The following is a 12,029-nucleotide window of genomic DNA, read 5'->3' as shown; positions in this document are numbered from 1 at the left end:
TTTAATTGACTTTTAAAAAAAAGAAAACAGATCAAAGCCGGTTGTTAAAGTAATTAAAAAGCAATGAATTTGAATTTTTACGTGTTTTTTTTTACTATAAATTGCCTACACAAGACCAGAAAAATGCAGTGTTAATCACTTAGAACAACTTTAGATTGGCACAGCTCGATACTTTTCTTAAAGACTTAAAAATCGGTACAATATATTAAAGGCGTTGATTTGTGTCCACTGTAGAACCATTTGTTGAGTAAAAAGGTTGAATCTTGCACGTTAATGATGTAGCCATGTCTCAAAATATGGTACCCCATTTTTATCAGTCGGCATGGGGTCTATATTTAGAACAAACAAAATTCAGTCCATACTTATAACTCCTGTTTCCATGAAGGTATATTGACGTTGTATGTTCATAGAAAAATTGATGTCAATTCAAAAGAGTCATTGTTGAATACGACACATTTCTTAATACTAGTTCCAATTTCTTTTTTAGTTCTAAAAATCAAAATTATTTTTGAAGTGGGGCAAAGGTATAAAAATATTTGTCGTAACTAAGGAAAAAAATTACATATATTTTTCACTTCAAATATTTCTTCAATGTACCTCCATAGACACAAAAATATATCTCGTGCCATCTGATAGTTTCTGAGACTCATTTTAAGAATAAGGTACCCTATTTTGAGACAAAGCTAGAACTTAAATGGACGACCTATTTCTCAACAGATGGTTGTACGTAGGTTTTCGGAGATTTTTGAGACAGTTCATATATATTTTTTTCTTAGTGACGGATGCTATTGAAGTTTAGGCATAGACTTTGAGCAAACCCAAACATATTATTAAAAAAGTAGTATTTAAAAATAATAAGGATTTTATGTTTGACAGTACATCAAATAGTCCATGGCTGGTGATAAGTATAAACGTTAATTGTCTACATAGAAATTTTCTGTAGACCTTAATTCGAAAAAAGAAATTGTACTCTCATTAATTTTGACTAACCTTGGCGCAAGTTTCAATTTTGTTTGAGTTAAGATACGGAAATAGTGTACGTCTATTAACTAAGACTTTAACAGTTTGACTACGACGGAATATTGAATTTTGACGTGAAGGCGGTGCACAAGTATACTTTAAATTATTGCGAATCTTGAAATGGGATTTATTTGGCCCAATCAATTACTTAAACAAAACATTTTAGGTGAAAAGAGACCATAAGTTTTAGTTTAAAAGGCTATCTGATTGATAAAAGTAGATTGAAAATATAGGGACTTTATCACAAGTACCAAAACACATCTTCGAACGTAAACTTTTGTAAAAAAAAATCTCATGTTTTGTTCACAAAAAAAAAACATAATCAAGAGGAGACGGAAATTGTAAAGCTTACTTTCTAAAGTGAAATCAATAATTGAGAAATTAAGAATATTCCAAGTTTTATAAATAAAGGTAATTTGACGAACAATTCATAGCATAAATGGCTTTACATATTATATTTCTTGTTTTATTATAATCTACGTGTACAAAGAATCCAACAATGACAATTTTCAAAGCAATAGTAAAATTTAAACATATGCTTGTCATATTCTAAACATGTTTTACTTTTACTGAAGAACATTTTAAAGGGGCATAATCACGATTTTAGTCAAAAATTTTGAATGTTGAAGTGAAAATTCCAGTTTTAAACCTAAAAGAAATGTGTTTAACGTTAGAAACTGTTTATTTATACTTAAAATGAATAAGAAGATAGACAAATCAGCTTCAATTTTTTTTGTCCTGGTATATTAAAACTATGTAAACAAAAACAGGACACGAGCCTTAAAATTAACAAAATAATGTTTATATTTTGAGACCTAGAAGTCCAGTTAATGTTACACAAAATATTGTTATACAACAGCTCTATAGAAATCAAGTACTTTAAGTGGGTTTTCACTGAAATAACTTTTAAAAGTACAACATTTTTATAAGGTGGTTTTGAAAAATATGAACGAAGATTTTTTTTCTCATATTCTTTTTTTTTTTAAAATTTTCTGCTTTATTAACACATGTACATTCAAATTGTAAGTATATGCTATTGATATTATCATACAATAACTTGCACAAGCATATTAAATATAAAGCTCAGTATAAGCGTTTGATAACAAATTAAACTATGCTCAAACATGAATATCATAAAATTAAATATAACAAAAATATCATAATACCATACATGTACCATAACATGAATTGAATTTCATATATATTAAAATTCCCATTACCAAATCTCAAAAGAAAAAGAAATTTAAAAAAAAAAGTCTCCAACAGATAAGATATTATTTTTGTTTTTAATACATGCAATAAAGAATGTGAACTTCATTCGTATCATGTTCCATATGATTTCGTTTTCAGTTTTGTGGATCACCTCCGGGTTCTCAATTGTAGGTTAAATACTGATTGAATTTGGAATTTCTTCCGGATAGAGATATTCATATTTTTGCACCAATTTTTCATTTCTTTGATGCATTTTCAAACTGATGTCCTTTAAGTTTTGTCTAAATCTGAAATCAATTTAAAAAAAAATGTAAATATGAAAAAGGTAATAAAACGATGATTTGTTCGTTACTTACGTGTCCAACAGGTGGTGCCTTACTTTTTAAAAATTAAAAATTCATATATATATACACAATGTTGAGGTAACGAAACATATAAATCTTGATTTATGATCAGCATCAATGTTTGTCTGTTTACAGTTCATTCTCTATCACAAAAATACATTTGCACCGCCATATTGTAATGAACTTAATAAAAAGAAATAATTGAAAATAAAACGAGATATCCCTTTTTATCAAACTTTTTCGACTACCACGTCAAAGAATCCCATTTCGTGTTCAATAAGTGCTGAAACTTATAAATACATGTAATGTAGGCAGGGCAATACTCGTTCCCATTTTTTGCGCCCCATGTCTGGTCGTTTTCAAGATGAGGCGAAGCCGTTTGCAGGGAAGAAGGGCGAAAATAACACGGACCGAAAATAACCCTGCATACATTATTCCCATGACACTTACTCCTCTACAATTTTGACTGCAGCGGGATCATAGGTGTAGGTGACTTCAAAGTCTCCTAGAGCGTTGGTACTCCTTTCACTGAGGATTCGAGTGATGACCATTGTGTCCAGTGTTGTAGACTTATCGATCAAGCTTTTTACGATGTCTTCCTCTTTCAGTGGGTTCTGCACATATATTAAATCGGTTGAGAAAAAAAAATAAACGCTTCAATTTTATGGATCAACATGAATTTCAGGTGTATTTGTATAGATTTTATAATTTGTAAAAAAAAAGTGAAATAAATTTTGACTTATCCGATATATTTTAGAAAAAGCACTGCAAATTCTTGCAAAAAGGACGAGAATTATGACAATTTAAAAGTATGAAATTTATTATTATCATTTTAACGTACTTTATTTTTCGGCGGAACTCCTTTAATTTTTGGAGGATAGTTGGGGGGAAATCCGTAAGCATCATACTGAGGAAAGTTTGCAGCAGCATGTACAACGCTGCTAGAGAATATCACGGATGTGAAGACCTCTATCAGCTGATCCGCTTTGCTGAACTTTCCGTTTTCAAAAGGGACGCCCTATAATAAACAAATAAAATGATTGAAATTAAAAACAAATGCAACTGTCAACCACATAGTGCAAATGTTAAATAACGACTTACCGGAATTCCACACCCTCCATCTGACTTTGACTTGGTCAGTTCTTGTCCAAACGTCTGAATTTCCACATCATTAATGATCTTGTCATTTGTGTCTACAGAAAACAAAATTATATATGCAAATAAACTGAGTGAAGAAAAGATCTGATGACATTTAAGATGCATTTGAACATATTGATGAACGTGACTCACTATATATGCTATGACTTTTTTCTTTTAATAAATGTGGATTTGACATTATCTAATTTCAAAACAGTAAAAATCTCAACACAACATTTTGACTTGATGGTTCTTTGTAACTGTTAAATCTGATTTAATGAAAAACAAGACCTTAAAACTTAGCATTTAAACAGTAAACCATGATTCATCATACTGTAAGGGAATAAACGTTATACAATGAAAATATATACTTTCAATCTTTTTACAAAGCTTTTGAACTCATTTTAAATTTCTGTTCATTTCTACACTCACCATAATACAAGTTGACATATTTAGTCACGTAGTCACGAATTGCTCCATATAACACCATGGAGTCATCCCGCTGATAGAAGGTCGGCAAAATTGACCCATCACTGCAATACACCTATCAAAATATGTAAAACGTTAATTACAGTACTGTGGAATCATTTAATTCCGTGGGGGCCAATTTTCTGGATTGCCTAAATTTTAAAGGTTCATGGGGACGTAATTTCGTCAATTTAATGTTTTTTACATGTTTTTTGTTATGGTGGACAAAATAAACTTTTACTCCTCTGCTATTTAGAAAATCTTCATAGTTTCATATTTTTGTACATGAAATGGCCATGTTTTATTGTCTTACGTTCTGCGTAGATACCCCATTTTTGACACTTTATAGAAATGTCCATGTTCCATTGCCTTTTGCTCTCTGTTTATTTTAGTTACAATTCTGCGTTATTTATTTAGTTTTTTATATATAGAATTATTCCTTTGATTAACAGTATTGTGATTTTTGTAGTTTAAATTTTGGTATTTTTTGGCATTTTGTACTTTGTCATTTATTATGTTATTTAATAAATAGCAATTCTTATTATTTAGTCAATGGCTTCAGTTGTATTGTATTAAACTGAACACCATGTAAATATGTCAGTTATACATAAATATTCACATACAATTTTTGTTGTGGTAGAAAAAAAACCCACTTACTCCTCTGCTTTTTAGAAACTCTGGGTAGTTTCCCTCGATGTTCATCCTCCAGGAGTCAGCACTATTTATTCAAAACAAAGTGTAGAATAAATCTTAATTCGAATAAAGGGTCAAATAAAACGAAAAAAAAATGTTTGCGTGTTTTGGATCAAGCCCCAATCCACGTGGTACGATTGTGGAAAGAATTAGCTTTGTTCGCAAGTGCAATTCAGTGAATCTTCGGAATATAAAGGTGAATACAAGAACTAACCCTTTCTTAGTAAGCTCCAAAATGCCGACAGCCCCAATCGCCATTGTTTTATCAATCCATCCACCTGGTGCGACCAAAAACTTCAGAGCACGACTACCGAACAACATAAAGAAAGAGAATTTAAATCATAGACATATATGTTATTTTTTTAAAATTATTGTATAAATAATTCATATGATGCCTCATACTTTTTACGGTACGTTCGTAATATTTCTGAGATGCTAAAGAAAAACTGATTTCAAATTTTTTAAAATAATTTAATGCTGTAACATTTCTGTACACTTACTCGTTAATGGCGATAATGGAAAGAAAATGGGGCGCCAACAATTTGAACATTGGATGTGATGGCGAGAGACATCTATTTGTTGTTATACATATCCCTTCCATTAATAAATGTGTGAAACCTTTTTCAAAAAAATCATTTTGTTGTTGATTTTGTTCAATGTAACAATTGGGTTAACATTTGCATTTTAAATATTTCAATATCCCTTCATTTTTAACGTCTCAAATATAGGATTGAACACAATGGCTATGCAAATAATACTCAAACGTTTGCTGTATTATCAAAGTGAAACATATGTTAAGAAAATTACACACACTTATCCTATTTTCGTGTATTTCGATTTCTTCGTACTATTGCGCAAAACATGTTTAAAAATACATAAACGTTTGTAAAAACACATAATCAACAAATCAATACGTTCATATTCATGTTTGCAAAATGACTTTATTACATGTACCAATAGTCCATAGTCCTAAAAATGAAAATATTTGTCTCACTTTTTCTAAATCACAGTAGTGTACATAGTTTTACCTTTTTACACCTAATAATAGACCTATATTTAATCTGACCGCTATTTGTTTTTAAGAATTTAAATCAGATTTGTTGCTTGGGGAAAACGAGGTCCCTATCTAGTTCATGTTTTTCTTTCTGTAACGATGAGTATTACTAATTTTGGTCCCAGTTATCTTGTGATTAGTCAGAAAAAATAAACGTGTTCAATCAAAATATGCGTGACTCTGACAAACAATTAACAATACATATAGAAGAATTAATACAATTATGTCTGGTCCCGTAAGAGACTCGGATATATGAAAACAGATCCTGTTATCTAGTGTTAATTGTTATATACTACATGTACTTTAAACCTCAAAAGTTTTTTTTATCTCGATAAATTCAATACCTAAGTGCGTTAAGGCTTGGTGATAATTTGAATCCGCAACATTGTACCACATTTTGGCAAAAAGCCAGGTATACAGTGGATCAGTCGGTACAAAAACCTGAAAAAAAATATCTTTTTAGTGAATGGCCCATTCTACATGTATTACAAAATGATGTGAAATAAATGTATGCAGGAGACTTACAGGGTTTTCTGGTCCCTTCTGTTGAAAAAGTTGGATGGCTACAGGCATGAGTTTCCCAGCACCGTTAACAAAGAACAGGGCTATCGGAACTGGGGACTGTACAATAAAAGCGAAGAAAAATAAACGAACATTGTCAAAATGCTTTATTGTATTCTATAATGTAAATATTTCTTCTCATCTTCTCACCGAAGTGTATTTAAAAAGCATTGTAAAGTTTATCAACAAACCTACAAGTGATAAAATAATGAACAATTATTTGGTTAATTTAAAAAAAAAAATCTTAAGAAGATGCTTTATTGAAATTATGTTCAAGTATTTGTTGCATAATTTATACGCACAATGTAACCATCAACACAAGTTATTCCATCAAGTATTTCAAGATCAACGATAAACAATCGCTTCTTGGACATGGCTTCCGACAATGTCAGTCCTTCGAGATTTTCTTTAATAGATTCCTCTGTCACCCCGAACCTAGTGGTAAATAAAAAGATTGGCCATTTGAAGCCGTTATCAAAGCATATAAAACTAATATAAGCTAATTATTTAAAACGAGAGCGTATACATGTAACCTTGTATACATGTAATCGTATTGTTTTTACAAGCATGGTTTAGTGTAAAAAAAATATTCCTTTTAAGGAATGATCGGTATGTGATATCACTGGTGAGCTTCGGGTTAACGTAATGCGAAAGTATTAAAAGCAATAAACATGATCAATAGGGCAAATCTTTTTTTGTTTCTTTCCAAAGTAGTATGAATAAAATTGCTCTTGGAAGGCGAAATTTAATTCTATTTTTTAGTCGTTGTAAAGAAGCGTGATTGGAATGATCATTCAACTGTATTAATGTTTTAATATCAAGTCAAGGAAAACGCATTAGAATAATGGTTTTTAGTAAAATTCAAGTAATTTAAGATTGACATGAAGCTGTCGTCGCATCGTCGCATGGTAAACAAACTAGTACGGGGCGCAATGCATGTGCAAATATCAAAACCTGTCGAATGTCCAATACTGACACAACTGTGATTGGCCGAAGCCGATCACAATAATTGTTTTATACGTAGCAAACTAAATACCATTGATACAGTCGTATGATTAATGAAAGTAAGATGCAGTAAAATATTTTCAAATATTGTTATTACTTGGATGGTATTTCTGTGCAAAGACGAATGAGGTTTGGATTGACACTGTTCAAACGCTGCCATCCAAAATGCTCATCACTTTTCCAGTTCTCCATTTCCTATTTAACAACAAACTTGTAAATCATAATGTGCATGTTATATAGATACCATAACACATTCAACAACAATAGAAGCATAAAGGATGTTTACCTTTGGATCTCCGAATGTTTTTGAATAGACACCAGTCAAGTCCTCTAAAGTTTCCCATGAGCCACTTCCAAAAATCATTTCCACGCTTTTTCCCGAGAGAAGGCTGAGTTTTCTTTGAAGAAGATCCCACTAGATATAAGAAAATAGTGGAGACACGACTTTTTAGTATCTGCTTCTATCATTTCTCTAAAGACACGTGGCTTTCTATAGCTTAGACCACTAATACGTTTTCAAAATAATAATTATTTTTGTTGTTCGAAGTATATGTATTTTTTAAGTTCTTAAGAATCACACTTGATGTAAAAAAGATGTGAACATCTAAAGCTATAGCATCAAAATAATCTGAAAGATTACTAAAAGATAAGATGCCTCAGACAATTCAAACCGACGCATGAGTAAGGGGTGATCGAAGCGTTCCCCATTTCTGTTCGCCTACATTTTTGTGTAAACTGAATGCCTCTTTTTTGATCGTGTGAATTTATTAAATGTTTAAACTACTTTTTTGGAAAATGCACTTAAAAACGTGAGTCTTCACAAGAGTCATTGTAAGTAGGTCTCTTGTAGTTGCCTGACATTATAACAGTTACCTGTACCGAGAACTCCGTATCAGAAAAACTCAGAGCGCTAGACAATTTTTATCAAATATTATCAAGTTTAAAAAATGTATATGCAGTTCACTTGAATGATTTCCAATTTAGAAATTCCAATTTTCAAAACTTACAAACAAATATTTTTAAAGAATAATAACATTGTAATTTACGTTTACAATTTAGCAAATGCTAAAATTAGTGATTCTTTAGCAATAGCTTTAGAAAAAAGCTGATTAATATTTATATTAATGCACATTACCTTTGCAGATATTGAAAACTCCTCATCCTCAGGAACCTTTTTAACCTGATAAAATTAACTGCATTATTAAACAGTAAATACTTATACTAATATTTAAAACTGGCATTTTTTTTATTAAGTCAAACCTTTACCATAAAATTTCAAAAAGTATCATACTGTTATTCATACCTGTCATCTTATACGACCTAATAAACTAGTATGTTGTTATGTCAATACAGTGGTTTCAAACGGACAATATCATGCAAAATTAATGTTAAATAATAATTATATAAGACATTAACCTGAACCGGTAGGCCAGGAACCTTTTCCTCATATTCATAGAGCGTTTTCTTCAGCTCAAGCTCAGCATTTCTCTGATCTCTTCTAGGGTCAAACTGGGGAAGAAGCGTATCATATTTTCCAACGTACAAGTCCACATCAGGACGAATCCAACGAAGAATTGGAAAAACCGAGGCAGTTCCACTCCTCTTGTTCAGCACTTCTATCTTTTCAACATACCAATCGCTGAACATCCCGGCCTGATCTCTTCGTATCTTGATTTCTGTAACATCAGGAATATCTGTGTCATCTTTAATAGTGAAAACATCTAACTGTCTGGCCTCAAAATCGTTCCTGAACCAGTTGTCTAGAAAGGCAGGTTTAGTTTGTCTTCCAGAGCCATCAAGTAGAACTATTTCCACATTGGCATCAGTCCCGGCTCCCAGTCGGTCCCCAGTCTTGACTTTGATTTCGTAGGTAGTCATTGTTCGACGTGGATGTTCTTTCAGTAAATTTGTTGGTGTGAACTAGCCTTCTTACAACATATGTTTTAAATGACACAGATGCGGATAACACTATCATTTGCTTGCCTCCTGACCCCTGCTGTTAGCTCGTTCAAACCTTGGTCGGCGAGACTGCATATTTGTTTAATTTGAACTTTGTTTCACATCCTTAAAAAAATACATAATGAGTCTATTCAAACTTTTAAGGATTAAGTTTACTCAGGGTTTTCAAAAAATATTTTTACAAAGTTCAATATCTGAAGTCCAAAGTTGTTTTAAAAACACAAAACAACAACGTGATTAACAATTATCGATATTTATTCCATGATTTGTTTATTTGAGGAAGATATGATCCGACAAAGGTAGATTAATATTAAAACAGAGGAAATTCGGACTTATTTTTTCATTTTCTTTTTTTCTCTTAAAACATTCTGTTGCATTGTAATTGCAAAAGTTAAGTTTCTATATGTTTTTTCATATCATTTTACATATTTCTTGGTTGTATTTACTCGTCTGTAAATTTATATTACTGGCTGGCACGCGATTGGAAAAATCTTTAAAATACATAAAATCGATTCAAGATAAAATATCAATTTTGATCATTGACCTTATATAATGTTAATGTCAACATAATACAGACACCAAAAACAGATTTAGGCAATTAATGGTTAGGAGCTCCTATTAGTCAGTTTTTTGTAAAACTCGATCAAAAAAGGGTACAATTTTGGAAATTGATAGAGGAAATTCCGACTTAACTAAACTGAAAATATGAGCTTAAAACCATTCAGTCAAATATAAAATTAGTTAAGCTATTCGTATTTTATCATTTCCCAACATACAAATTGTTTCATTATTTTTAATAATTACAAAATAAAGAAAACCTTGAATGAAAATGGTGGACAATTTTGACAAATTTTGACAATTTTTTCAAAAAAAATTCAGAGGTCACTAGCAGAAAAAGAAGATCATTGACCTAGTTATTTGAAAGTGATAAATAACACCACAATAGTGGGGCTACAAGGTAGAATAAGTAGTTTTTCGTTCCTATTAGATGATTATTTTTCGCCCCTGAGTAAACGTAATCCTTAAACTGGCCAAGACAAGGTTTAAGATCACTTTGTGCAATGAATAAACCGTTACTTGTGCATTTTGAATGAATAACCAAATTTGAAGAGTTAGAGTTCAAGCTGCAAGAGAGAGAAAGAGAGAGAGAGAGAGAGAGATCCGGATAACACTATCATTTGCTTGCTTCATGCCCCCTGCTGTTAGCTCGTTCAAACCTTGGTCGGCGAGACAGCATATTTGTTTAATTTGAACTTTGTTTCACATCCTTCAAAAAATAAATTACATAATGAGTCAAACTTTTAAACGGGTCAGACACGGTTTAAGATCACTTTGTCCAATGAATAAACCGTTTTACTTGTGCATTTTGAATGAATAACCAAAATTTGAAGAGTTAGAGTTCAAGCTGCAGGAGAGAGAGAGAGAGAGAAAGAGAGAGAGAAAGAGAGAGAGAGAAAGAGAGAGAGAGAGACAGAGAGAGAGAGAGACAGACAGACAGAGAAAGGGTAAGAATTTGTTGTTTTTTAATAAACAAAGCTGTAGACTTATATATATATATATATATATATATATATATATATATATATATATATATATATATATATATATATATATATATACATATATATATATATATATATATATATATATATATATATAGTTATAGGCCAAGTTTCAAGAGACAAGGGGGTGGGATAAGAATTCGTTGGTACATATTCTTCAAATTTTGACCTAAACAAAAAATGTCCTGTCATCAAACTGGAATACAAGTCAAACATCCATTAGCATGTGTCATCGCACGGATACCAATTAGATACGTTTTCATATGCTTACCTTTGTTCAGGTGAATTCCGAGATGTTTGAAGTAAATTTTCTTCGTTCCAAACTCTTAGAGTGTCATGAATATTGTTTTATTTATTTATTTTGGTTTGTAGCAAAAACAACGAATACATATCTGAAATCATGTTGTTTTTATAACAATCGGCAACAATGGGTACTCGCATGTTAAATACTCGGGTATGTTAAGGCTGCCCAATTTAATTAAATTATAAGGAATGAACTCAATATCTACCTAAAGTTATACTCGTTTAACCTGGGTTGGAGTAATTAACGCTTTTTTGTAATCCGCTTCGCGGATTAAAAAGCGTAAACTGTCGCAACCCAGGTTATACTCGTATAACTTGGGTAGACAATGAGTTGAGACTATTCAAATTTTTAAACGGGCTAAGACTCGGTTAAAAATCACTTTGTATAATGAATACACCGTTGTACTTGTGAATTTTGAATGAATGACCCAAATTTGAAGTTAGAGTTCAAGCTGAAAGAGACAGAGAGAGAGAGGGGGGAAGAATTCGTTGTTTTTACAGACCCTGAAACGTGCTACTTCACCTCTAAAGCGAACCGTACCATTCCGTGCAAGAAACGAACGGTATCGTTCACAAATCGAAACGTACCGTTCACAAAACGTGCCGTACCGTTCACAAAACGAATCGTACCGTGCAAAAAGCGTGCAAGATAATTTATGCAAGACCCCCCTCCAGACGGACAAAAAAGCGTATCGTACCGTGCAATTAGTG

General features: G+C 31.7%; 1 protein-coding gene across 1 annotated transcript; it reads right to left on the bottom strand.

Moving 5' to 3' along the window:
* Nucleotides 1-1,742: 1,742 nt before the first annotated feature.
* Nucleotides 1,743-9,529, bottom strand: LOC128163051 (allene oxide synthase-lipoxygenase protein-like). Its single transcript, XM_052826507.1, has 15 exons — nucleotides 8,911-9,529; nucleotides 8,630-8,674; nucleotides 7,781-7,909; nucleotides 7,592-7,689; nucleotides 6,792-6,924; nucleotides 6,454-6,549; nucleotides 6,273-6,369; nucleotides 5,375-5,492; nucleotides 5,089-5,181; nucleotides 4,839-4,899; nucleotides 4,146-4,257; nucleotides 3,678-3,769; nucleotides 3,418-3,594; nucleotides 3,027-3,190; nucleotides 1,743-2,519 (listed from the first exon to the last, which is right to left on the bottom strand). The coding sequence occupies exons 1-15, from the start codon at nucleotides 9,370-9,372 to the stop codon at nucleotides 2,405-2,407; spliced, it is 1,992 nt and encodes a 663-aa protein (XP_052682467.1). The 5' UTR covers nucleotides 9,373-9,529; the 3' UTR covers nucleotides 1,743-2,404.
* Nucleotides 9,530-12,029: the final 2,500 nt, after the last annotated feature.

This window comes from Crassostrea angulata, chromosome 9, assembly GCF_025612915.1.
Source record: "Crassostrea angulata isolate pt1a10 chromosome 9, ASM2561291v2, whole genome shotgun sequence".
In the NCBI taxonomy this organism is placed as follows: Eukaryota; Metazoa; Mollusca; class Bivalvia; order Ostreida; family Ostreidae; genus Magallana; species Magallana angulata.
Note: the sequence above shows the minus strand (reverse complement) of the source record. Positions and strands in the feature narration are given on the sequence as shown.